The sequence below is a fragment of the Moschus berezovskii genome, chromosome 20 (genome assembly GCF_049115385.1).
Source record: "Moschus berezovskii isolate FMDL1 chromosome 20, NW_MosBer_1.0, whole genome shotgun sequence".
Classification (NCBI taxonomy): domain Eukaryota; kingdom Metazoa; phylum Chordata; class Mammalia; order Artiodactyla; family Moschidae; genus Moschus; species Moschus berezovskii.
In genome coordinates this window covers 38,587,550-38,614,082 of record NC_142479.1, presented here as the reverse complement: position 1 = coordinate 38,614,082, position 26,533 = coordinate 38,587,550, and the positions used below count along the sequence as shown (strand labels likewise).

At 50.0% G+C, this 26,533-nt stretch overlaps 3 protein-coding genes across 7 annotated transcripts; 2 read left to right on the top strand and 1 right to left on the bottom strand.

Moving 5' to 3' along the window:
- The first annotated feature begins 1,227 nt into the window (after positions 1–1,227).
- Positions 1,228–3,519, top strand: PSMB6 (proteasome 20S subunit beta 6). The gene is made up of 6 exons (XM_055396386.1): positions 1,228–1,382; positions 2,089–2,156; positions 2,485–2,616; positions 2,718–2,847; positions 3,032–3,176; positions 3,299–3,519. The coding sequence occupies exons 1-6, from the start codon at positions 1,281–1,283 to the stop codon at positions 3,439–3,441; spliced, it is 720 nt and encodes a 239-aa protein (XP_055252361.1). The 5' UTR covers positions 1,228–1,280; the 3' UTR covers positions 3,442–3,519.
- Positions 3,520–5,180: 1,661 nt separating this feature from the next.
- On the bottom strand, positions 5,181–5,885 carry C20H17orf114 (chromosome 20 C17orf114 homolog). Its single transcript, XM_055396375.1, has 2 exons — positions 5,813–5,885; positions 5,181–5,353 (listed from the first exon to the last, which is right to left on the bottom strand). Exons 1-2 carry the CDS (start codon positions 5,883–5,885, stop codon positions 5,181–5,183), a joined length of 246 nt encoding a protein of 81 aa, XP_055252350.1.
- A 5,552-nt stretch (positions 5,886–11,437) lies between these two features.
- PLD2 (phospholipase D2) lies at positions 11,438–25,544 on the top strand. 5 transcript variants are annotated; one of them, XM_055404734.2, is made up of 25 exons: positions 11,796–12,005; positions 12,545–12,654; positions 12,741–12,871; positions 12,975–13,117; positions 13,537–13,642; positions 13,735–13,800; positions 13,921–13,979; positions 14,142–14,234; positions 14,337–14,489; positions 15,480–15,629; positions 18,677–18,760; positions 18,903–18,981; positions 19,760–19,870; positions 20,055–20,225; positions 20,590–20,716; positions 20,921–21,039; positions 21,127–21,240; positions 21,397–21,501; positions 21,694–21,782; positions 21,902–22,015; positions 22,198–22,247; positions 22,520–22,654; positions 22,882–23,035; positions 24,382–24,496; positions 24,750–25,543. In XM_055404734.2, the coding sequence occupies exons 2-25, from the start codon at positions 12,546–12,548 to the stop codon at positions 24,972–24,974; spliced, it is 2,802 nt and encodes a 933-aa protein (XP_055260709.2). In that variant the 5' UTR covers positions 11,796–12,005; position 12,545; the 3' UTR covers positions 24,975–25,543. The 5 variants fall into 5 exon arrangements, with proteins under 5 accessions (XP_055260735.2, XP_055260726.2, XP_088684958.1 ...); XM_055404751.2 differs by lacking the exon at positions 24,750–25,543 and having other exon boundaries at positions 11,782–12,005; positions 22,882–23,045; XM_088828832.1 differs by having other exon boundaries at positions 11,784–12,005; positions 21,397–21,782; positions 24,750–25,544.
- Positions 25,545–26,533: the final 989 nt, after the last annotated feature.

Below are 26,533 nucleotides of genomic sequence, written 5' to 3'. Positions count from 1 at the left end.
AGAAAGGCAATGCCAAAGAATGCTCAAACTACCGCACAATTGCACTCATCTCACACGCTAGTAAAGTCATGCTCAAAATTCTCCAAGCCAGGCTTCAGGAATACGTGTAGGTACACATAACTATATTAAAAATGAATGGGGGGGGGAATGAAGGGGACTTCCCTGGTGGTCCAGTGGCTAAGAGTCTGTGCTTGCAGTGCAGGGGGGGCTGGTTTGGATCCCTAATCAGGGTACTAGATCCTCCCTGCCACAACTAAGATCCAGTGCAGCCAAAATACAAGTAAATAGCACAGGGAAGTACCCTTAATATCTTATAATAGTCTATGGTGGAAATATATGTATATATATTATTTACGTAACTTAATCACTTTGCTATACACCTGAAACTAAAACAATATTGTAAATCAACTATACTTCAAATTTTTAAAAAGTTTGATGTTGGGAGTTCCCTAGTGACCTAGTGGTTAGCATTTGGGTCTTTCACTGCTGTGAACCCTAGTCAGGGAACTGAGATCCTGCAAATCACAAGGTGCAGCCAATACATAAAAAAATTAAAAAGCCTATTTCAACAAGTTTGATGTTTTGCTTATGAAAGAAAACAAAACGAAACAAAAGCCCTTTTAATAACTCAACAGTAAAAATAAAAAAAGATAATCAACTTTAAAATGGACAAAGCACTTTCCAAAAAGATATGCAAATAGTCATTCAGCACATGAAAATATGCTCAATGGTACACAAGCTATCACTTCACACCTTCTAAGAGAGCTAAAGTTAAACATGCTCAGTAACGATTAGGAAGTGGAGAAATCGGAATCCTCATTCATCGCTAATGGGAATGTAAAACGAGGCAGCTGCTGCGCAAAAGCTGTAAGTTCCTTAAAATGTTAAACAAAAAGTTACTACATGACCCAGCAATTTTATTCCTACTATATACTCCTAAGTATATAACTAAGAGAAATGAAAACATAGTGCGGTCACTATAAACCGGAGATGCACAAGTCTATCATGAAGGTTCTTTGATCCGCAATTCCGATCAGATTTATCAGTCCCGCCCGAACCGAGAGGAAAGTAGTCTTTCCACACGGTTTGCGGGTTTTTCTGTTGAGTTTTTTTGGTTTGTTTGCCAGCCACGCTGCCATCAAGCGCTCCCTGTCGCAAAAGAACTTTCCCTATGCATTTCTTTTCCCTTCTGCCGTCAACCAGAAGTCCTCAGAGCACGACTTAAGAGCGTGACAGAGCGCTTTACGGCAGTTGCTTTGCGGCAATACCGGAGGAGGAAGATGGCGGCCACCTTAGTAGCAGCTCGGGGAACAAGGCTGGCACCAGCCTTGGGGCCTGAGGCTATTGCCCCCGACTGGGAGAACCGGGAAGTTTCCACAGGGGTAAGGAAGAACTCGGGATTCAGGAGATATGCGCAAGGCTTGAAGAGATAGAAGGATAACGCTGGAGTGGGTTGGGAGAACTGAAGGGGCGGGAGGAGAGAGGTGGTTTGTGCGATAAGCTCAGTCAGGGGGAAAGGTATCCTAAGGATGCAGGAGTGATGTGGTGGGAGGTGAAAGGTAGACTGAAGCGTGGGATTCTGGAATCTTGCAGGAAAAAAACTTAAGGCCAGGGTGGCCCTTTGGGAATTTGAGGATTGGAATTATGATACCCTGCGGTGTATGGCACCCCACTCCAGTACTTCTGCCTGGAAAATCCCATGGATGGAGGAGCCTGGTGGGCTGCAGTCCATGGGGTCGCTAAGAGTCGGACACGACTGAGCGACTTCACTTTCACTTTTCCCTTTCATGAATTGGAGAAGGAAATGGCAACCCACTCCAGTGTTCTTGCCTGGAGAATCCCAGGGACGGGGGAGCCTGGTGGGCTGCCGTCTATGGGGTCGCATAGAGGCGGACACGACTAAAGTGACTTAGCAGCAGCAGCAGCGGCGGCGGCGTATTGAGACACCCCCCCCACCATGAGATTTGATGATGGTTTGGTGGCGCACGACTTAACTGGTACTCTGGGGACTGGATAGACGGATCATTGAGGTTTGTGTGTGCTGGAGAATATGGAGAGGCCAACTCGCCCCTTTATCCTTTTTTCCAGACCACTATCATGGCCGTGCAATTTGATGGGGGTGTAGTTCTAGGAGCCGACTCCAGAACAACCACTGGGTGAGCTCAGGACAACTATGTGAAAGATCTTCTTCCCATCTTTCCCTTCCTTCCTTCCTTGCCTGCCAGCCCATCCTTATCCTCCTTGGGCTGCTGTGGGAACGCAGATTTCTCCCCTCCCCGGAGATCAGGATTTGTTCCATCTTTTACTACTTTGTATTTCTCTAAACCTTTTGGTGAAATTGTCGCAAAAGTTTGTTTTCCAGCCTGTTTCAGTTTAGATGAAGACTTATCGGGAATACTAGAATTCCTACTGAGGTAGTGGATAGTGAAAGACGGAGGTGGGAGACAGGTGGGCTCCTTCCCTCACTATTCTGCCATCCTGCAGGTCATACATTGCCAATCGAGTGACTGACAAGCTGACTCCTATTCACGACCGTATTTTCTGCTGCCGCTCAGGCTCAGCAGCTGATACCCAAGCAGTAGCTGACGCAGTCACTTACCAGCTTGGTTTCCACAGGTACTTGTGGGCAGGGGAAGAGCAAGTGTCTGAAAGGAATTGAGACCTGAAGGGCTGAATGGTCTGACACTGTCTTCCCTATGACTGTCTTCATCATCTAGCATTGAGCTGAATGAGCCTCCGCTGGTGCACACAGCGGCCAGCCTTTTTAAGGAGATGTGTTACCGATATCGAGAAGACCTGATGGCAGGAATCATCATTGCCGGCTGGGACCCTCAAGAAGGGGGACAGGTCAGACACCACCACCCCCAGAATGCTGGAGCCATGCCTTTCAGTCTCTCCCCACCCCAGCCATTTTCTAGTTCTTTTTCCAGTCTCTACATCACTTATTATTAACTCTACACAGACCACTCCCACAATGGACAGGTGAATGTATTTGTACAAATGATGACATTCTTCTCTCTCTGTCTGGTAGGTGTACTCAGTGCCCATGGGGGGTATGATGGTACGACAGCCCTTTGCCATCGGGGGCTCTGGGAGCTCCTATATTTATGGCTATGTGGATGCTACCTATCGGGAAGGCATGACCAAGGAAGAATGCCTGCAGTTCACTGCCAATGGTGAGAATTTGGGCTCCTGGGTCTGTGAGCCTAAATCTTCCTACCCAAGCCAGATCAACATTCCTCTTCCCTTGTGATCCTAACTTTCTTCTCTTAACCTAATTTTCTTCTTTTATCCACAGCTCTCGCTTTGGCAATGGAGCGGGACGGCTCCAGTGGAGGGGTGATCCGCCTGGCAGCCATTGCAGAACCAGGGGTAGAGCGGCAGGTACTTCTGGGAGACCAGATTCCCAAATTCACCGTTGCCACTCTACCACCTCTCTGAATCCTGAGATCCTAAGATATAATGAGACACCCCATACATACCCCATTCAAAATTCAATAAACAGTTCATCAGTGAGAATTTGTGTGCTTTGGGGTTCTTTCCTTGATCTCAAGCATGAGCTTGTCTGACCCATTCCTGTTTGTATAAATCACTGCCCTGAGGGAGCTGGAATGGACCCTTCTAGAACCAGGTCATCATCCCCCACACTTTCTTTATCACATCCAGGCCCTTGTGACAGGATTGTGGTTGATGTGGGGGCTTTCCACAGATGTTCCACTCCCCTTGCTATTCAAGCCCAAGATGGAACTCAAAATTCTGATGGAGACTGGAGTCACCTCCCCTCAGCCTGCCCCCTGGAAGGCTACTGGCTGTGAGGCCAGAAGGATTCCATATCTCCAACCCAGGCTTATGGTCCCCTGTCTTCACACGCACCTCTGTCACCTCATAAGAAGCAGCAGTGTGACTTCTTTGGCTCTTGGATGGAAGGTGGACCTTGACGCAAGTGGAGTTTAAGACTGATGTCGAGTGGGAGAGAGCTGCCACTGGGAGTGCTGTGGGTCAGCTCCAGCAACCTTTCCTTTGGGAGGGTGATGGGAAGTCAGCTTTCAGTCCCTCAGATGGGAAACTGGGAGTGAACTCTGGCCCCTGCAAGACTGGCTGGACCCACTGACCTCAGTGGTACTCACTGACAGTGACCGACAGTCTTCTCTCATCTGTTTCTCCAGTCAATGGCTAAGGGAACTGTGAAAGCCATATTTGGAAACCTGGTTCTAGAATAGAATCCTGCCTTGGGGAATTCCCTAGCGGTCCCGTGGTTAGGAACTAAGATCCCACAAGTCAAGTGGCATGGCCAAAAAAACAAAAGCAAACAAAAAAACAATCCTGCCCTGGAAGATTTCAGGGGGTACAGAGGAATCTTCTTAAGGATGTGGTGAGGTCCTGGATTAAGTGAAGAATCTCTGACCCCAAACGTGTATCTCAAGCTTAAAATAACCACTGCAGAAGTTTTGATTTTCTGTAAAACCTGTTCTCCCAGTCTTCCCTGTCTCAAAGCATCTTTGATTCCTCTCTCCCTTATATTCTACAATACTGCAAACTCCATCCCTCCACAGAAAGGCCTTTCCTAACCTGAATTTTAAGAAACACCACTACCCTTTTCTCACATTATCTGTTTATTTTCTTCACAGCAGTTCATTTCAGTGTCTCCTATTACCATGCTTATTTATTATCCGCCTCCCCCTACCAGAAAGCAAATTCAGTGAGAAGAGAATTCCTTGTGCTTGAGTGACTGATATATTTTCAGTACCTGGCAGGGAGTGGACATTTGATATTTATCAAACGAATATGCTTCCTAGCCCAATCTGCTGTCCTGCCTACTCACTAACCGCTCCAAACTGGTTTCACCACCTTCGGCTCTGAAGCTTGGTTTCAGAAAACCTACTTCCCGCTGGGCATACCTGGGCTCTGCTGGAGATCAGGTGCCTCCTGTTTCCCACTCTGTGTCCTCACTCCCACCCTGCTGCACTTCCCACCTCAGCCCCATCACACAGGCCTGGTGTCGTGGTTGTCATCTCCTCTCCAAAACACACCACACACACACGCGTGCAATACTCAGAAGCAACTCTCAGTGTATTTAATAGAAGGTCATGAGAGTCCTGGGGGAAGGGCCTTGGGCTCAGATGAGAAGGTGGGGAAGGAAGGTTGCCAAAGCCTGGAGGTGTAGCCCACGGTTCCCCGCATCAGATGGTAGAGTCGTTGGCTGATGCTACATCATGCAGCTGGTGGCGGAAGGAGAGCCGGGCCTTCCTGCTAAAGTAGGCACCAGACCCTAGGGATGGTATCCCTCCCTCGGCGGCAATGGGGGCTACAGCCGGGCTGCTGTCTGGATCTGGAGGGGCAGCTGGATCCAGGCCTAAAAGGGACGTTGGAGGGGGAAAATGGGCAGTGGATCAGGAGGAGGAAAAGAGGCCAGGGAAGATGGCTGGGGACTTGAGGGGTAAGTGTCACCAGCATCAGATGGCTAAAGGGAGAGGGGAAGCTGGAGGCAGGGTCGGCTTCCCTGGCCCTTGACCTGTGTGCTGGCACAAGGGGCCACACTCAGAAGGGCTCCTGTGCTTGGTGTCATGCTCTGCTATCACTGTCTTAAAATTCTTGATAATTTTTTTAATAAGGCGGGCGGGGGTCCCACTTCTCCACTTCATACTGGGGCCTGCAAAGTGTTTAGCCAGTCCTGTGGCAAAGCGATAGATCCACCTCCTGCCCAGGAAGAGAGATCATCCTTTCCCTTCCCTGGTCTGAGCATTTACCTTTCTCTCCAGCACAGTTTGTCTGTCTGACTGGCAGCCCGCCTTTTCCTCTGTCTCCCCCATACCTGCTCCTCTGTCAGTCCTTCGCTGTCTCCGGCACCCACACCATGGGAAACACCATGCCCCCTTCAGACCCATCTCAACAGTGGAGAAGACAGAGATGCTGAGAATGGCCAGGAGGGCCCCAGGAGGGGTGTGGTTTCCAAGCCCCTCCACTGTGGGCAAAACTACCACTTAGCCTCAGACCGCCCGGTGATTATCGGCGCCAGGAGATGGAAGGGGGAGAAGAGGGAGGAGATCCCCCACTCAAACACCTCTCCTTTTGCACCCCCTTAATTTGGGGGCTGTCTCTGATCTCCATGGAGAAGCAGAAGACTGGGAGGGGAGGTAGGGTAGAGACAGACACATACGTGCCAGGACAGACAGGCACAGTGAAAATTCATTGCAATAATGCCAGACAACTTTGTGCCAGGCTGGACCCTGCTGGGGATGAATCTGTATTTCACAATGAGATTCATTTCTATTTAGAATGCCCAAGATGTAAAATTTAAAAGAATAGTCTATTTTTTCAGAACAAGAAAGGTTATCAGTCAGGGAAATGTTTACATTCTCATTAAACGGTCCAGTAGCTCTTGTCCCCTCTTATGAAAACAGTCCCAATTAATTAATTATCCTGTGCCAGGTAGATTCTAGGGACTTTTACACATTATCTCATCTGATTGTGTCAATGATCTTTTAAAGTCATTGTCATTCCTGTGTGATTGCACAGATGAGGAATCCGAGGCACTGAAAGATTAGGTCACTTGTCTAAGGTCACACAGGCAGTCATCAGAAGAGCAGTAACTTTCCCTCACCCTCTTCAGTCTGACCCCAGAGTCTACTCTTTACCACCTCACTTGAGCTTCCTGAGCTTGTTCCTAGCAGGCTTTGATGCCCCCAGCAGGTTCAGGGCAGCCAGAGTCCAGGCTGGGAGCCGTGGGTCCCAAGTGTGCTAACCAAAGACTCTAAATGCCCTCCAAGCAACTATACTCCAATAAAAATTAATTTTAAAAAATAAATAAGGGCTTCCCTGGTAGTCCAGCAGCTAAGACTCTGTGCTCCCAATGCAGGGGTCTTGGATTCGAACCCTGGTCACAGGAACTAGATACCGCATGCTGCAACTAAGATTTGACATGCAGCAACTTAAAAAAAAGAATAAAGAAAAAGATCCTGCAAGCCTCAACAAGATCTGAGATCTATGCTGCAAGTAAGACCTGGCACGGGGACTTCCCTGGTCATCCAGTGGTTAAGAATTCACCTGCCAATGAAGGGAACATGGGTTTTATTCCTAGTCCGGAAAGATTCCACATGCCGCGGAGCAACAAAGCCCCATGCTCTGAAGCCCTCGAGCCCGTGCTCCACAAGAGAAGCCACCTCAACGAGAAGCCTGAGCACCGCAACCAGAGAACAGTTCCCACTTGCCACAAACAGAGAAAGCCCTCTAGCAGCAACAAAGACCCAGCACAGCCAAAGATTAAAAAAAAAAAAAGACTTGGTACAGCCAAATATTTAAATAAATAAAATGCCCTCCGAGAGCTACACTGTCATTCCCGTAGGGTGTCATGATGTGGGAAAGGTCAGAAAGCACTCCTGACTCCATTGCTTGACTGAAATCTACACTTGATTTTTTATTTTATATTGGAACATCTGTTTTTAAAACTAACTTTATTGAAGTAAAAATTTACAATTTAATGCACATATCTCAGTGTGCGGTTTCATGAGTTTTGATAAGTGCATTGTTGTTCAGTCGCTAAGTCGTGTCTGACTCTGTTACCCCATGACCTGCAGCACGCCAGGCTTCCCTGTCCTCCACTATCTCCCGGAGTTTGCTCAAGCTCATGTCCACTGAGTTGGTGATGCCATCCGGCTGCCCCTTCTCCTCCTGCTCTCAGTCTTTCCCAGCATCAGGGTCTTTTTCAATGACAAGTGCGTACACCCATGTAATCCCCACCCCAATCAAGATAGGGGACATTTCCCTCCCCCAGTTCCCTATGTGCCCTTTACTGTCCCTCTTTTCCCCACTCCCTGCCACAGGCAACTGCAGATCTGATTTCCATCACTATAGATCGGCTTTGCTGTTCCAGAACTCAATACTAATGGAATCACATAGTACTCCTCTATTGTGTCTGGCTTCTTTCAGCATAATGTTTTTGGAAGTCACCCATGTTGTATGCATTAACAGTTGTGTGTATTAACAGTTGTATGCATTAACAGTTTGTGTTTCTTATAATAACTTTATTGAGAATAATTCATATACCATAAAATTCACCCTTTAGTCTATGCTTCAATGGTTTCGTTTTGTTTTTTTTTTCCACAGAGGTGAGCAACCATCACAGCTAATGTAACCTTCTCATCACCCTCAAAAGAAATGCTGTGCCCATTAGCAGTCACTCTCCTGTCCCTCTCCCCAGCTACTGGTCCAGCTATAGTCTCTTTGAATTTATTCTGGACATTTCATAGAAATGGACTCATATAATATGTGGTCCCTTGTGTTTCGCTTCTTTCACTTAGCATAACATTTCAAGGTTCATCCATGTTGTAGCAGGCTACCAGTACATCATTACTTTCAGGGCTGAATACTATTTCATGGTAGGGACATATCACATTTTGTTTATCCAAATATAACTTAATGGACATTTGGTTTGTGTCTACTTTTCGGTTATTTGAATAACATTTCTATGGACAGTCCTGTGCAAACGTCTGTGAAGAAATGTTTCAATTCTTTTTGGAATATACCTAGGAATGGAATTGCTTACCCTTACACTAGTGGTAAACAACCGAGGCAGGAAACCTAAGAGACATGGGTTCAGTCCCTGGGTTGGGAAGATCCCCAGGAGAAGGAAATGGCAAATCACTCCAGTATTCCTATCTGGAGAATCCCATGGACAAAGGAGCCTGGCAGGCCACAGTCCATGGGGTCCTAAAGAGTCGGACACGACTGAAGTGATTTAGCACAAGCACAACACAAGCACAGTAACTCTACGCTTAACATTCTGAAATTATTTTCCAAGGTGGCCGCACCATTTTACACTTTCTTTATTTTTATTGCTGAGTAATAGTCTATAGGCCACAAATTAATCAAAATAAAAAACCTCTGCTTTTCAAAAGGAATTATTTATTTATTTGTTTTGGCTGTGCTTCAAGGCTGGGCCCTGTAGTCAGAGCCAAGTCCTAACCACTGGACAGCCAGGGAATTCCCAAAAGGCACCATTATTTTAAAAAGAGAAACTATCTTCTGGGTGAAAATATTTATAGTACATTTATCTGATGAAGGATTTGTATCCAAAATATTAGGTTGGTCAAAAAGTTCGTTTTCATTTTTCCATGACACCTAATGAAAAACCCCAAAGAACTTGAAAATTCTGAACAAACTTTTTGACCAATTTAATATATAAAGAACTCTTACAATTTAATAAGTCAAATAACATGGTTTTCTAAACAGTCAGTGAAAGAATCAAACACTTAATACGAGATAGATAAAAATAGTCAATAAGCACTTGAAGTATGGTCAGCATCATTAGTCATTAGAGAAATGCAAATAAAACTACGATGATGTATTATTTTACATTTACTAGCATGACTAATGCTAAAAAGATTGACAATATCAAATCTTGGCCATGCTGCAGATCAATTGGAATTATCATACACAGATTTTGGAAATGTAAAACAGAACCACCATTCTGGAAAACAGTTTGGCAGAACCTTCTCATTTTAAAATACCCCACATTTTAAAATATTTCACTTATTTAAAAAGTGCTTTTTAATGGCCATTTTAAAATAGCTTTGTCACTTTCTCTATCATGTCTCCATATAAATGTGTGCAATTAGAGATCAAATAGATTTAGCAAGTTTCTAGCTATTTACTGAGGAGAAACGAAAAGGTATTTCTACAGAAAGACTTACCCAGGAATGTTTCAGTTCAGCTCAGTCGCTCAGCCGTGTCCGACTCTTTACAACCCCATGAACCGCAGCACGCCAGGCCTCCCTGTCCATCACCAACTCCTGGAGTCTACCCAAACCCATGTCCATTGAGTCGGTGATGCCATCCAACCATCTCATCCTCTGTCGTCCCCTTCTCCTCTTGCCCCCAATCCCTCCCAGGATCAGGGTCTTTTCAAATGAGTCAGCTCTTCACACCAGGTGGCCAAAGTTTTGGAGTTTCAGCTTCAAAATCAGTCCTCCCAATGAACACCCAGGACTGATATCCTTTAGGATGGACTGGTTGGATCTCCTTGCAGTCCAAGGGACTCTCAAGAGTCTTCTCCAACACCACAGTTCAAAAGCATCACTTCTTCAGCACTCAGCTTTCTTTATAGTCCAACTCTCACATCCATATATGACTACCAGAAAAACCATAGCCTTGACTAGATGGACCTTTGTTGACAAAGTAATGTCTCTGCTTTTTAATATTCTGTCTAGGTTGGTCATAACTTTCCTTCCAAGGAGTAAGCGTCTTTTAATTTCATGGCTGCGGTCACCATCTGCAGTGATTTTGGAGCCCCCCAAAATAAAGTCAGCCACTGTCTCCACTGTTTCCCCACCGATTTCCCATGAAGTGATGGGACCAGATGCCATGATCTTAGTTTTCTGAATGTTGAGCTTTAAGCCAACTTTTTCACTCTCCTCTTTCACTTTCATCAAGAGGCTCTTTAGTTCTTCATTTTCTGCCATAAGGGTGGTGTCATCTGCATATCTGAGGTTATTGATATTTATCCCGGCAATCTTGATTCTAGCTTGTGCTTCTTCCAGCCCAGCTTTTCTCATGATGTACTTGGCATATAAGTTCAATAAGCAGGGTGACAATGTACAGCCTTGACTTACTCCTTTTCCTATTTGGAACCAGTCTGTTGTTCCATGTCCAGTTCTGTTACTTCCTGACCTGCAAACAGGTTTCTCAAGAGGCAGGTCAGGTGGTCTGGTATTGCCATCTCTTTCAGAATTTTCCACAGTTTATTGTGATCCACACAGTCAAAGGCTTTGGCATAGTCAATAAAGCAGATGTTTTTCTGGAACTGTCTTGCTTTTTTTGATGATCCAGCAGATGTTGGCAATTTGATCTCTGGTTCCTCTGCCTTTTCTAAAACCAGCTTGAATATCTGGAAGTTCACGTATTGCTTAAGCCTGGCTTGGAGAATTTTAAGCATCACTTTACTAGTGTGTGAGATGAGTGCAATTGTGCGGTAGTTTGAGCATTCTTTAGCACTGCGTTTCTTTGGGATTGGAATGAAAACTGACCTTTTCCACTCCTGTGGCCACTGCTGAGTTTCCCGAATTTGCTGTCATATTGAATGCAGTACTTTCACAACATCATCTTTTAGGATTTGCAATAGCTCAACTGGAATTCCATCACCTCCACTAGCTTTGTTTGTAGTGATGCTTCCTATAGGAGCTTTATTCACAATAGACAAAAGCTAGAAACAACCCAAATGGTCATCAAGAAATGTCCATCAACCCATTCTTCCATCTAGAAGAGATAAAGGAATCTGCTTTGAAAAAAATGAAATATTTTGTCTTTTAGAATCTGAAATTTTTCCTGTTTGCCGCTAGACTGCTATTTCTAGAAGTGCAGTTCGTGTATTACTGTAGGCTCGGAGTCTGGCGAGGGGCAGGGACGCAATAAACAGTGAATGAATGAAAGAATGCAAGCTTGCGCACGTTAATGAATTTGTGGCCACCACCCCTCCGGCCTTTCATCATTCCTTTCTTCTACAAACGCTGGCTAAGCCGGCCCGATGTGGTTCGCAGCCCGCCGGGGAAATGAGCACTGCTCGGTTCTCGCCGCGGAGGCGCGTCCCGCCAGGGACCCAGGCGGGATCAGCGGCCGGAGAGGACCCGGGGTCCTGGCCCCCGAGTGGAGGAAGGTCGCTGAGAGCCCACAGGGCACAGTCCAGGCCCGCTCGGACCGACGGCGCAGGACAAACGGACAGCCAGGGGGATGGCGCCGCACGGATGCGAGAAGCGGGCGGCGAGGTGCAGCAGAGCTGAGGGCGGCCCCGCGTCCCTACTGCGTGCAGGACGCCGGGGCGGGCCGAGGGCGGCGGGGGCGGGACAGGACAGACGAGAATCCCGCGGAGGTGAGGCCGGGGGCCTGTCCCGCCCCCGAGGGCAGGCCCTGAGCGCCCGCTCCGCCCTGGCCCTCTGGGGTGTGGACTCCAGCTCCGGTTCTGCTCCGCTCCCTCCGCTCGCGAAGCCGCGCCGCCGCCCGCTCGGGCTGTCCGGGTAAGGGGGCCGGGGAGGGGGCGCCGCGGAGGTCCCGTGTCCAGGAGATCTGGCGGGGTCAGGAATGCGCTCGGGCTGCGGGGCCTCCTGACTCAGCCGCATGCTCAGATTTCGGGGTTTCTTTCCCGGGCGGGGAACGCTTAACTTCCTCATTCCTTCCTGGACCCCTTCTTCCAGCTGGCTTGGCCTGGCTGGAGACCCGGCGGCTCGGGACCCCTTGCAACCCCCCGGGGCCCCTTCCTCTGCCCCGCTTCTGGGCCATCCGGGCCTGGCCGGTTGTTCCTTGGCATCCTGATTAAGGGACAGGAGGCGGGGCTCGGGCGTTCTGGATGAAGGATCGGAGATAGGGGATGGAGATTAGAGTCGAGTTGGCAGGGTAGTGCGGTCCGATGGATTCTAATCAAAGAGAGATTAAGAGTCAGCGGGAGCCGGATGGGGGAAAGTGGGGGACCTGGGGAGACCGAGGACCGTGGGGGTGGGATGTGGGGGTAGAGTTCTGCAGAGCGGATCACCGTTCTGAGGCCTCTCCATATTCCCAGGATGGCGGCAACCCCCCAGAGCCTTTTCCCCTCTGGGGATGACCTGGACTCCAGCCAGTTACAGATGGAGCCCGATGAGGTGGACACCCTGAAGGAGGGAGAGGACCCAGGTACACAGGGAGGACGGCCTCGGGGAGAGGAGGAGGGGGGCTGAGACCTCCTGGAGTCCACATTCTTCTACTTTGTTTCCCACCAGCCGACCGGATGCACCCCTTTCTGGCCATCTACCACCTCCAGCCTCTGAAAACGCACCCCTTGGTGTTTGCCCCTGGGGTCCCCGTCATAGCTCAGGTGGTGGGCACTGAAAGATACACCAGTGGATCCAAGGTGGCTGGGCTGGCCCCAAGGGAGTGGGGATGGGGGAGGGCTGGCCACAGTGAGGGGCTGCCTTCCAACCAGGGAACATCCATTCAGTTCCTCACTCCCTCAGGTGGGCACCTGCACTCTGTATTCTGTCCGCTTGACTCACGGTGACTTCACCTGGACAACCAAGAAGAAGTTCCGTCATTTCCAGGAGTTGCATCGGGACCTCCTGAGACACAAAGTCTTCATGAGTCTGCTCCCTCTGGCTCGGTGAGGGGGACAAGGCTGCCTCCTCTGTAGGTCAGGTGCCCCTCACCTTGAGGCAGCCGGGGGTGTCACTGCCCCAGCCCCCATCGCTGCTTTGTGCCTGTCTCATCCCCAGGCCACAACTGACCCTACCCCAGCTACTTTGCTCCCCCAACTCTGGCCACTGGACCCCCCTCCTCTGACCCCAGTTACCAGGAAACCTTCCCTGTTCAACTCTGCCTGTCCGTGGTTCTGAGCCAGATCTCAGCTGGGCTGGATGCCCAAAGTGCCCTTGGCAGCCTCCCACCTTTTTCTGTCTCCAGGGTAGGGGGCATTCCTGCTGCTAGGTCTCTTCGCCTTTTTCAAGTCCCCGCCTCCAGTGCTTCAGGATCCCAGGCACCAAGCCTCCAGCTCCTATTGACCCTCCCTCATCCCTTCCACAGTTTTGCTGTTGCTTCATCTCCAGCCCCAGAGGGAGACAGCAGAGAGATACCCTCTCTACCCCGAGCAGGTCCTGAGGGCTCCTCCAGACGTACCTCTAGCAAGCAGGTGGGACCAGACACCAGGTCCTCTGGGAAGGTGTTTGGGTGCAAATGGCTCTGGTCCCATCTGTCTCTCTGTCTCCCATTCCTTCACTTCAGAAATACCTGGAGAATTATCTCAACCGCCTTCTGACCATGTCTTTCTACCGCAACTACCATGCCATGGTAAGGTCAGGGGCTGGCACCAGGTCTCTTGAGATGGATCAGGGGGCAGAGGACCAGGCTTGGTAGGATTTGAGGGACTGACAACTAGTCTCTCCTCTGAGCCTTTTTCTTCCTCTGCAGACAGAGTTCCTGGAAGTCAGTCAGCTGTCCTTTATCCCAGACCTCGGATGCAAAGGATTGTGAGTGTCTGACACTCTTCACCCACCGTCTGCCAACGTCTGAATCTCTCCCTCCCCCAAGAATAGGGAAAGCAGGGCAGGGTGGGCTGGGGGTCTGATTTTATCCCCACAGGTTTGAACCCTGGATCCCTCTCCAGCACCTCTTCCTGGTTTTCTCCACAGGGAGGGGGTGATACGGAAGCGCTCAGGTGGCCACCGCGTTCCTGGCCTCACCTGCTGTGGCCGAGACCAAGTTTGTTATCGCTGGTCCAAGCGGTGAGGGCTGAGCAGAGCGGCTGGAGAGTGGGTGGGGGTGAGGAAGGAGATCCAGGTTGGGGGTGGGGGCATGAAGTAATGGCTGGAGCCCTTCCACTCCAGGTGGCTGGTGGTGAAGGACTCCTTCCTGCTGTACATGTGCCTCGAGACTGGTGCCATCTCCTTTGTTCAACTCTTCGACCCTGGCTTCGAGGTGCAGGTGGGGAAAAGGAGTACAGAAGCACGGTACGGGGTCCGGATCGACACCTCTCACAGGTAAGGCCTCCCTGGTGTGGACGGGCATCTGGTGAGTGAAGAGCCATCCTGGGGCCCTAAGGGGAGATCCGCGGAAGAGGCCACGGAAGAGAGGAAGGTGTTCCCACCCCACCCCTCTGGAGATGGCCATGATTTGGAACCAGGGAACGTTCTAGCCAGATGCTTCGGGCTGCTCCTAGAGGCTGGCCTAGAGCTTTCTCTGGGGTTGAGGGGGAGTGGGAACAAACAGCAGGTTCCCTTGCTTGCTCACTCCCTAGGGGAGAGGGAGGAACCAGCTGCTTCCTTATGTGGGAGAGGGTAGGGATGTGTCCGGAGGTCAGGCCGGAGGGGTGGGTTAGGTGTTTTGCCCCTCCTTTAGGTGGTGGTGTGTACAGGGGGCATGTACTATATACCCTGCTTTTGCTCTGGGCTTTGGGCAGTTGGGTTTTTGGTCTCTTTGTATCTTTTGTCCAAAATTTGCCCTAACTGCTCATACACACAGTTATTTTTAGTCACATTTAGCTTCTTTGTGTTTTGTTGCTCCAGGAGAGGTGGGTCCAGGTGCAAGCATTGCAGCAAAGGGTCCCAGGTCCCAGGCCTGTCTTAGAAGGGCTTTTGGTGCAAAGAAAGGGCACTCTGTCCATTCATTTATTCATTCAATAAACTTGCGGGACTTCCCTGGTGATCCAGTGGTTAAGACTCCATGCTTCCACTGCAAGGGGCACAGGGGTGATCCCTGGTCAGGGAACTAAGGTCCCACATGCCATGCTGCATAGCTCACCCCCTCTCCCCACCCCCAAAAATACAGACAACAAACTTGAGCGGCTGGCACAATACTAAGTGCCAAGAACCCAACTGTGAATAAGACAGATGTATGCCTTGTCCCTGTGAAATCAAGTATGGACTGAAGAAGGAGGTGGGGAAGAGCAGACAGCTAAAGGAAGAGGGTTTCTGGGCCAAGCCAGAGGTATGGAGGGCGAAGATGGTGGTCCATCCTTTGTTCTTGCCCAGGTCCTTGATTCTTAAGTGCAGCAGCTACCGGCAGGCACGGTGGTGGGCCCAGGAGATCACCGAGCTGGCCCAGGGCCCGGGCAGAGACTTCATTCAGCTGCACCGGCACGACAGCTATGCTCCTCCCCGGCCTGGGACCCTGGCCCGCTGGTGAGACACTGATGTCCTTTCTGAAACTGTCAGTGGTCTTTCAACCTCCTTGGTATTCTCTGAGTCCTTGATCTCTCTCCTCTGATCCCTTCTGACCTCAGTAACCTACCCCTTTGACTTCTCTGGTCACCCCCACCCCCTGACCTTTGATCATTCTGATTCCTCTGATTACCCTCTGATCTTTCTGAACCCCAAATTAGGTGATCTCTGACCCTGACCTCTCTGACTGACCTCCTGTGACCTTTCCAAACCCCTTTCACCCCATTGACCCTCTTTGTTCTCAGGGATCTCAAATCTCTCTGATTCTTTCGGTCTATTTAATAAACATTTTCTGCTGCTGCTGCTAAGTCACTTCAGTCGTGTCCGACTCTGTGCGACCCCATAGATGGCAGCCCACCAGGCTCCCCTGTCCCTGGGATTCTTCAGGCAAGAACACTGGAGTGGGTTGTCATTTCCTTCTCCAATGCGTGAAAGTGAAAAGTGAAAGTGAGGTCGCTTAGTCATGTCCGACTGAGTGACCCCATGGACTGCAGCCTACCAGGCTCCTCCATCCATGGGATTTTCTAGGCAAGAGTACTGGTATTTTCTAAGCACCCATTATGTGCCAGGTCCATGGCAGGGATAAGACACAGTAGGTGATTCAATCATGAAATAGTGGGAATTTGCCACGCTGGCAATAGACACAGAGTACCAAGCACAGACAAGGGGCATCTGCTCTAGTGCAGGATGTCTGGACTGGCTTCCAGAAGGTGGTAATTCTGAGGTTCACGTTAGCAAGATAAAATGGAGAAGGGCGGTCCCTGCAGAGAAGCTAGAAATAGTCTGGCTTGTTTGGGATTCATGAAGGCTGACTTGTTCCAGTTTGAGGAGCAGCAGTCAGGAAAGAGTCTGGAGCAGGGGATTTCCCTGGAGGACTAGTGATTAAGACTCAGCGCTTCCAATGCAAGGGGTGTGGGTTTGATCCCTGGTCAGGGAAATGAGATCTTGCCTGCCATGTGCAGCGGGGCCAAAAAAATGTCTGGTGGTCTCAGGGCCTGATCAGCACCTCTCCTGCTAGCTAAGGAGGTTAACTTTTATCATAAGCAGAGAGGAGTCATGGAAACAATTTTTCCCCGCCTTGGTGTTAGTGTTGAGAACTTTGTGGATTTTTTGAATTTTTATTGGAGTTGATTTAAATGTTGTGTTGGTTTCGGATGTACAACAAAGAGAACCAGTTATATATATGTCCACTCTTTTTTGATTCTTTTCCCATATAGGTCATTACAGAGTATTGAGTAGAGTTCTCTGTGCTCTATACTAGGTCCTTATTAATTGTCTATTTTATACATACTACTGCTAAGTTGCTTCATAGTAGTATATATATTTCAGTCCTGATCTTCCAATTTATCCCTGCTTCTCCCATTACCCCTACATCTGTAACTATTTCTGTTTTGTAGATAAGTTCATTAGTACCCTTTTGAAATTTATTTTTTAACAGAAGAACTGATTGTACCAGCCGTGAACTGTTCTGAGTGTTTATGCTTTGTTGTTGTTGTTTAGTCCCTAAGTCATGTCTAACTCTTGTGTGATGCCATGGACTGTAGCCCACCAGGCTCCTCTGTCCATGGGATTTCCTAGGCAAGAATACTGGAGTGGGTTGCCATTTTCTTCTCCAGGGGATCTTCCCGACCCGGGATTAAACCTACGTCTCTTGCACTGGCAGGCAGATTCTTCCTGCTGAGCCACCAGGGAAGCTGCTTTATGTTTATGAACTTACTCCGTGACACAGGTACAGTTGTTATCTCCATTTTCCAGATGAGAAAACTGAGTCAAGGAGAAGTTAAATAACTTGCCAAGGTCACACACCTTGTAAACAATAGATTCAAATGCAGGCAGTCTGGGTCAAGACCCTCCTCTTCACCATCAAACAGAACAATTATTTAAAGTCTAACGGGCTTCCCTGGTGGTCCAATGGCTAAGACTCCCTGTTCTCAATGCAGGGGGCCTGGGTTCAATCCCTGCCGAGGGAACTAGACCCCACATGCTGCAACAAAGAGTCTACATGCCCAACTAAGACCCTCTGCAGCCAAATAAATAAACAAATATTTTAAAAGTAAATAAAAGTCTTAACAATACAGAACTCCCACAAGCCTTTACCTACTCTCCATACCTTAGTTCTTTGCTACTCCCCTTCCCACAAATCCCATTTCTTTCCCCAAAAGTAATCCTGGTGATAGTTTGATATTTATCTTCCCAGATCTTTTCCTGCATATGTTCATGCACTTGTGCATATATGTTACTTTTTGTTTTAATGTAAATAAGATCCTGTGCCCTCTCCTTTGTTTTTTTTCCACTTAATACATGTGTTAGAGATTAGGCATTTACATTATTTCCCACTTTCAGTCTTATAAACAATACTGCAATGAACACAATATTTGCCTAAGCATTTAATAGGATGTCTTCCTAGATACAGAATTACTAAGTGCATTTAATGGTATTAGGGAGTATGTACATTTTAATATTCTGTTAGATATTGCCAAGTTGTCCTCTAAAAAGGCTATAAAGCCAATTTATATTCTCACAGTCTATGAGAATACTCCCCCTATGCTGATACTGTTACTTGTGATTTTAATTTTTGCCAGAGTGGATTTAAAAAGTGTTATTTTATTTTAATATCAATTTCCTTGTTTAGCGATGATATTGAACATCTTTTCAGCTATGACTGGCCATTTTCTCCCCGTGATCTATTCGTTCTTATTCTTTGTTCAGTTGGCTTATATATCTTTTTGTTACTGACTTGTTGGAACTCTTTATATGTGATGTATTAATCCTCCCAGGCTTTAGTCATTTTCTTTAGTTTATTGTGTCTTTTGTAACTTTTAACTTTATTTAGTTCATACTGGCAAATTTATTCCACTTTGAAATATCTGCTACTATCTGACCTCTGTGATCACTCTTGGTCTTTGACCTTGCTGTCACCTCTGACCCATGACTATCCTTCGGTCTTCACTCTCCAGAGCTTTCTGGCTTCTGACTTCCCTGACCTCCTTGGCTTGGCCTCCCCCCAGGTTTGTGAATGGGGCAGGTTACTTTGCTGCTGTGGCAGATGCCATCCTGCGAGCTCAAGAAGAGATTTTCATCACAGACTGGTGGTAAGTGGGGGAAGAACCTGAGCAAGAAAGGGTGGGTTAGTACCTGCAACAAGTCAGCTTATGGGTCAGTAAAGGAGTGGAAGGGGAGGAGTGGCTGTTGTTGGGAGCTTAGCTTACCCTCACCTGCTGCCCTGAATCCCAGGTTGAGTCCTGAGATTTACCTGAAGCGTCCAGCCCATTCAGATGACTGGAGACTGGACATTATGCTCAAGAAGAAGGCGGTGAGGAGAGTGGTCTGGCTGGAGGGGAGGTATGGTCAAGGGGTGGCTTGTGGGTGGAGATTGGTTGGAAGAGACTATAGCATGGCGGGGGGTGGGGGCGAGAGGTAAGGAATCTGAAACTTGAGGAAGAGGAAATGTACCCATCCTGGTTCAGTCTCTCAAACATCACCTCTTCCACTTCCCTAGGGAGAACTCCCTTAGAGAAGAGGACCAACCTCCCTGTTCTTGCCCCTCCTCTCCTTGGTGTAGACTTTCCTCCCAATACCCTATACTCTCTATTGTGTTACGGGGGATGGACATATCTGTCTCTCTCATTGGGCTGATGAATACCACTAGCTGCAGTACAAGGCACAGTGTCTGCTATGTTGGGAGCATCCATTGATGTTGATGGATGGGAGGAAAGATACGTGGATGATGGAGAGCGGGTGGGTTAGGGGATGGATAGATGATGGAAAGGGAGACAGATAGAAAGATATGAGGTTGGGAAGGTAGATCCCAGCAGAGTGAGTAGACAGATAGATGAATGACAGATGGTAGATAAGGGGATGAGTAAATTGTTGGGAAGATGGATGGCTAGATAATGCTAGGTAGGTGGGTAGATGTGTGAATGGATGAGTGAGTGAGCAGATAGATGGTATTCAATCTAAGTTTGCAGTAAGCATCAAAGCAGGGTGTCAGTGGCATAGCATTGAGGATCTCTGGCTGGAGAGGAGGAACATACGGGAATCCTGAAGGTGGGAAAGGGTCATTAGGATCTGATTCCCTCACTGATCACCAGGAGGAGGGTGTCCGTGTGTCTGTACTGCTGTTCAAGGAAGTGGAGTTGGCCTTGGCCATCAATAGTGGCTACAGCAAGAGGGCCCTGATGTTGCTGCATCCCAACGTAAAGGTGACTCAGGCCCCAGAGACCCCTCCCCTCCGGCCCTCCACACTACACTTCCCCATCCTCTCAACCCTACCTGTCCTTGAACGTCTCATCCTTCCATCTTCCTGTTCCCCGCCTCCTCCAAACGCTGCCTCTGGCTTCTTCCACCTACGCCCACCCTCATGAACTCCTCCCATACCTGCTCCAGGTGATGCGCCACCCAGACCAGGTGACATTATGGGCCCATCATGAGAAGCTCCTGGTGGTAGACCAAGTAGTGGCCTTCCTGGGGGGGCTGGACCTCGCCTATGGCCGCTGGGATGACCTACACTACAGACTGACTGATCTGGGGGACTCCTCTGAGTCAGCTTCCCCCCAGGTAATCCTCCAAGGCCTTCCCGAGCTCCCCCCAACTCAACTAATGTAAATCCACACACCTTCCCAGTTGCAGCCTTCCTCTCCAGTCATAGCCTGCATTCAAGGTTCTTAGGCCTCTCTGGGACCCCAACAACCTGCTTTGAATATACTGACTCAGTTGCCTCCCCATGACCACCACCCTTTCCTCTAGGGATTTCAAATGCATCTGAAGGGGAGAGCCCGGGAATCAAACTCTCTTTGTTTCATTCTTCCTCTGTGTGTCTCTCTGTCTCCCCATCTTCCAGTGCTCCTTTCTTATCTTTGGCCTGGCTCTGTGTGACCCATGACCTCTCCTTGCCCCTGGCTTGGGTGTGTTCCCCCTACAGCCTCCCACCTCATGCTCAGACCTTCCAGCTACCCCCGACCTCACTCACAACCAACTCTTCTGGCTGGGCAAGGACTACAGCAATCTTATTACTAAGGACTGGGTGCAGCTGGATCGGCCTTTTGATGGTAGGGGGTCCCCATTCTTCGAAGTCCCTGAGAGCCGGGAGCTGGGGCAGAGGGCGGGCCTGGGTCTGAGGATGGGATGAACTGGGTCAAGGGTAATGCCACCTCTTCTCTGGTCAGCACCTCCTTCTCCCTGACCCAAGTGTTTCCAAGGGACCGTCCCTGACCTATTCCCTGACTCTCCTGGGTCATTCTCCTGCCCCCCAGATTTCATTGACAGGGAGACTATGCCCCGGATGCCATGGCGGGACATTGGGGTGGCGGTCCACGGCTCACCCGCTCGGGACCTTGCCCGGCACTTCATCCAGCGCTGGAATTTCACCAAGGTGCTTGATCCCTCCGAGGCTGGAGGGTGGGCGGGAGCCAGGGGCAGCTAGCTATCTCCCGCTGACTCTGCCACCTCTCCGCCTTAGACTACCAAGGCCAAGTACAAGACACCCATGTACCCCTACCTGCTGCCCAAATCCACCAGCACTGCAAACCAGCTCCCTTTCACACTTTCCGGAGGGCAGTGCGCCACTGTGCAGGTGAGGCTCGGAATTCAGCCCGCCCTCTCCCTGCTCCTTTCGGCGCAACCTCCCTTCAGCACTCTCCCTGACCCAGAGCGCCCTCCCGCCGCCCCCCACCCCCGAACCCCGCCTCCCCTGGACTCAGGAGGCACATCCTATACGTCGTTCCCGCAGGTCTTGCGGTCAGCGGACCGCTGGTCAGCTGGCACCCTGGAGAACTCCATTCTCAATGCCTATCTGCACATCATCAGAGAGAGCCGGCACTTCCTCTACATTGAGGTCTGTCGGAGTGAGGGTGGAGCAGAGAAACTTAGGATATCCTGTCAGTGGGCTCAGTCTTTGAGGGCTGGCATAGCTGGACCTGGAGAACTTGGTGAAGCCTGGACCCAGGGCCGGGAGCCTGGGGATCGGGATGGCAACAGGGAGCTGAGGGCAGGAAATGCTGACGGGGGTCATTGGTCCCTGCTGCAGAATCAGTTCTTCATTAGCTGCTCAGATGGGCGGACGGTGCTGAACAAGGTGGGCGATGAGATTGTGGACAGAATCCTGAAGGCCCACAAGTAAGGCGGACCAGCTTGGAATCTGAGGGTTATGGGCGTGGTTTAAGACTGACTAGAGGGGTGAGGGGAGGGGTGGGGCTTGGGAGACGGGTCACACCTCTGACTCCGCCCCTCTCCAGACAGGGGCAGTGCTTCCGAGTCTACGTGCTTTTGCCCCTGCTCCCTGGGTTCGAGGGTGACATCTCCACAGGTGGTGGTAACTCCATCCAGGCCATTCTGCACTTCACTTACAGGTGACCACCGCCTCGCCCCTCCCACCCCTACCCCTGCCAGACTCTGCCCCTCCATGGCCCCATCCTGATCCCTTCTTGCTGGACTGTTGCGGTCCACCTCTTCTGACATCCCCCCACCCCACCCTGCCCCACCCACCCGCACTGTCCAGTCTCTGCCTTCCTCACCCATTCTTTTTGCTCAGGACGCTGTGTCGTGGGGAATATTCAATTTTACATCGTCTCAAAGCAGCCAGTGAGTTCTAGGGGCTGGGAGTTCAAGCCCTGGACCCCCGGGGAGGGGGAGATTGAGGGACTGGAGCCCCAGGGATGGAGGGACAGAGGCTGTCACGCCCGCATGCTTCTGTGGTTACTGCCGGAGCCCGTGGTAGCCTATTAGTGCAGAAAGAAGTGTATAGACCAGGCTATATAGGGCTTCTGAAGTGAGACGGTAGATGGACCAGGACTCTGTCTGCAATGGAGGGCACCTCTCACCTCACTCCCTTACCCCCCATCTCTTGCTCACAGTGGGGACAGAGTGGCGGAACTATATATCCATCTGTGGGCTACGCACACACGGAGAACTAGGCGGGCACCCAGTCTCGGAGCTCATCTATATCCACAGCAAGATGCTTATCGCAGATGACCGGACAGTTATCATTGGTCAGTGCTGGGTCCCCAGCAACGAGAGAAGGGTGGGGAGAGGTGGAGCAGGGCCCAGCCAGGGGCAACGGGATGGGACTGGGTGATGGAGATAGCAGCTGACGTCCATTTGGGAATGGAAGCCAAAGAAAGCATGTTGCCCACAGGCTGGTGCTTGGGTAGAGGTGATGGGGTGGGGTGGGGTTCCCTGGGCTCAGGAAGACACAGTGTGTCCTGCATCCACCCAGGCTCAGCAAACATCAATGACCGGAGCTTGCTGGGGAAGCGGGACAGTGAGCTGGCCGTGCTGATCGAGGACACGGAAATGGAGCCATCCCTCATGAATGGTGTGGAGTATCAGGCAGGCAGGTTTGCCTTGAGTCTGAGGAAGCACTGCTTCAGGTAGAGCCAGGTGGGATGCTACAACGTTGGGGGGAGGTGGAAAGGGGGAGGGTTTGCCCTTTAAACAGGTGTGAGGATTGTCTAGAGGTAGTACTGGATTACTAGTACTTGTGCTGTGCTAAATCACTCAGTCGTGACTGACTTTTTGCAACCCTATGAACTGTAGCCCACCAGGCTCCTCTGTCCATGGGATTCTCTAGGCAAGAATACTAGAGTGGGTTGCCATGCCTTTCTGAACCAGGGATCAAACCTGCTTCTCCTAAGTCTCCTGCATTGGCAGGCAGGTTCTTTACCACTAGCATCACCTGGGAAGCCACTTACTAGTATTTACTTAGTACTTGCTTGCATTCTTAGTCACTTCAGTACTTAGAGGCAGACTATGACCAACCTAGCTAGTATATTAAAAAGCAGAGACATTTCTTTGCCAACAAAGGTCCGTCTAGTCAAGGCTATGGTTTTTCCCGTGGTCATGTATGGATGTGAGAGTTGGACTGTGAAGAAAGCTGAGTGCCGAAGAATTGATGCTTTTGAACTGTGGTGTTGGAGAAGACTCTTGAGAGTCCCTTGGACTGCAAGGAGATCCAACCAGTCCATTCTAAAGGAGATCAATCCTGGGTGTTCATTGGAAGGACTGATGTTAAAGCTGAAACTCCAATACTTTGGGCACCTCATGCGACGAGTTGACTCATTGGAAAAGACTCTGATGCCGGGAAAGGTTGGGGGCGGGAGGAGAAGGGGACGACAGAGAATGAGATGGTTGGATGGCATCACCAACTCTGTTTGAGTGAACTCCGGGAGTTGGTGATGGACAGGGAGGCCTGGCGTGCTGTGATTCATGGGGTCGTGGAGAGTCGGACACGACTGAGCAACTGAAGTGAACTGAACTGAATCCAGTTTAGGGTACCTGCAAAGCGGGGATACCAAAAAAAAAAGAGAGGGAATCAAATACTTCAAAAATAATTTGTTATTTTTTTTTAAGCATTAAAGTAGTCACCAAAGTAGAGACAAATTAAAGCTCTGTTGGACTTGTTTACACTGATTTGATTGTTTAGCAAAAGTGTTAGTTGCTGACTCATGTCCAGCTTTTTGCAATTCCAGGGACTGTAAGCCCACCAGGCTCCTTTGTCCATGGAATTCTCCAGGCAAGAATACTGGAGTGGGTAGCCATTCCCTTCTCCAGGGGATCTTCCCAACCCAGGGCGCCTGAGCCACCTGGGAAGCCCTGATTTTACTGTTTAACCGTGCATCTATTTTCAATTACCTGGATAGGTGTACCATAACTTTTCTGGTATTCAGGACCTTGAAGGATCTTAATCTAGCCCCACTGGGACCCCTTTCTCCTGCAGTGTGATTCTAGGGACTGCTACTCGGCCAGATCTTGATCTCCGAGACCCTGTCTCTGATGCCTTCTTCCAGTTGTGGCAAGACATAGCTGAGAGCAACGCCAATATCTATGAGCAGGTGGGTGGGGGTTGGGGGAGTGCTGGTCCAGGGAAGTTGAGGAATTATCCTGTCCAGGGTAAGATGGAGAGGAGCCACTTCACACAGCCATTCTCATAAGGAGATGAGGGTCTGGGGACATCATGGGATTCAGGGTCAGTGTAGGGGGATATGTGGAGGGTGTGGGGAGTGGAGGCATGTAGCCTGGTTGGGCTTGGGCTCTTGGCAGAGTCTCCTCAAGCCTTATTGACTTCCATGCATCCCCCACCCACAGATCTTCCGATGCCTGCCGTCCAATGCTACACGCTCCCTGCGGGCACTTCGGGAGTATGTAGTCGTGGAGCCCCTGGCCACGGTCAGCCCTCCCTTGGCCCGGTCTGAACTCACCCAGGTCCAGGGCCACCTCGTCCACTTCCCCCTCAAGTTCCTGGAGGATGAGTATTTGCTGCCCTCCCTGGGTAGCAAGGAGGGTGTGATGCCCCTAGAGGTGTGGACATAGCTGCAGCTCCTCTGGCCTGGATGAGGTCACCAACCTCTGGGCTACATCGCCTCTGGTTCTCTGCCCACTAACCCTCAGGACCGGGGCAATGCCTTTGAGACCTGGGGGAGGCAGGCATCCCTGGAGGGGACTAGAGAAGTCACAAAGGACCTTTTTTGGGCACTCCCAACCCCAGGTTGGGGAGATGGAAGAGGGTCCCAGAGAGTTTCCTCCTCCTTGCTGTCCAGTTCAAACCACTACTACAAAGGAGAAGCAAGATTCCTGCCAGGATGCCTGGGGGTCGGCCTCCTACTCCAGGAGGACCAGACTCGGCCCTGGGCCTTCTCATCTCTCCCTTGTTTTCCTGCTGTGGAACCCCCTCCCTGCCCCAGGGCCTCTCCCAGCTCATTACTGCCAAGGCGGAGGGAAGGATGGAGCCACTGCTGGCTTCAGCGCCCATGGTGGGGAGGGGTGGAAGGGGGGATGCACACTAACCCCCTCCACCAGCTGCTGACAGACACTAACTTTGTATCCGTTCATTAAGCATTTCATAAATAAAAGCCTAGAAAAAGTCCTTGTCTCTTCCTTGGCTGGACTGAGTATGTGTCTCAACGCAGCCCTCCAAGCCCACACAGGCCCTTCACCCCCTCTCCCCACCCCACTCCTTTCTTTCTTTGGCTTCATCTCAGCTCTGCTCCACTTGTCTGTGGCTTTTGGAGCTCCATCACTTGGTGCTGGGAATATTGGTGTTCACACAGGGTTGCCTGGGTAGGAGGAAGCGTGGACCCCAACCAGAACTCCTGGAGGAAAATGCAGCTGCAGGTGAGGGAGGTGCCCAGAGAAGGGCCCAGAGGGGCCACACCTTGTTCCTCAAGTGACTGCCCAGGGGAGGCTTAGGGAAGCCCCTGGGAGTCGGTAAGGGTATAGGCTTGAGGTCAGGAAGAACTGGGCCCAAGTCTCAGGCTTGTCACTTTTTACCTCAATGGCTTTGTCAAGTCACATCACTTCTCTGGGCCTCGGTGGTCCCAACTGGGGAATGAGAATGAAAGTGAAAGTGAAACTCACTCAGACGTGTCCGACTCTTTGCGACCCCATGGACTATACAGATCATGGAATTCTCCAGGCCAAAATACTGGGGTGGGTAGCCATTCCCTTCTCCAGGGAATCTTCCCAACCCAGGGATCGAACCCAGGTCTCCTGCATTGCAGGCCGACTCTTTACCAGCTGAGCCACAAGGGAAGCCAGGGAAATGGGAATAATACTTACATAACTGTCTTGCTGTAAAGATTTAGTCGTTGACTTAAATATTTATTGAGCACCTGCTCTTTGCCAGACATCATATAGACCCACAGCAGTGAGTACCACAAAATCCCCACCCTCATAGGACACAGCTTCACTGTCCAGTACAGTAGCCACCAGCCACATTTGGCTATTTACACTTAAATTTATAACAATTTAGAACTAGGTAAAGATTTAGTTCCTTGCATCAGCCACCAAGTGGCCAGGAGCCACTGGCAGCTAGTGGCTAGCATACTGGATGGAGACCATTTTTGTCACTGCACATTGTCTATTGGTTGGCA

Bases quoted from the DNA above. Each gene is read 5' to 3' on its own strand.
- PSMB6 (XM_055396386.1), top strand. From the start codon at position 1,281: ATGGCGGCCACCTTAGTAGCAGCTCGGGGAACAAGGCTGGCACCAGCC. The intron at 2,157-2,484 runs GTGAGCTCAGGA...GCCATCCTGCAG, and splicing joins GACTCCAGAACAACCACTGG to GTCATACATTGCCAATCGAG. The intron at 2,617-2,717 runs GTACTTGTGGGC...TTCATCATCTAG, and splicing joins TACCAGCTTGGTTTCCACAG to CATTGAGCTGAATGAGCCTC.
- C20H17orf114 (XM_055396375.1), bottom strand. From the start codon at position 5,885: ATGGGTCTGAAGGGGGCATGGTGTTTCCCATGGTGTGGGTGCCGGAGA. The intron at 5,354-5,812 runs GTATGGGGGAGA...CGTCCCTTTTAG, and splicing joins AAGGACTGACAGAGGAGCAG to GCCTGGATCCAGCTGCCCCT.
- PLD2 (XM_088828832.1), top strand. From the start codon at position 12,546: ATGGCGGCAACCCCCCAGAGCCTTTTCCCCTCTGGGGATGACCTGGAC. The intron at 15,630-18,676 runs GTGAGACACTGA...GCCTCCCCCCAG, and splicing joins CCTGGGACCCTGGCCCGCTG to GTTTGTGAATGGGGCAGGTT. The intron at 19,871-20,054 runs GTGACTCAGGCC...TACCTGCTCCAG, and splicing joins TGCTGCATCCCAACGTAAAG to GTGATGCGCCACCCAGACCA.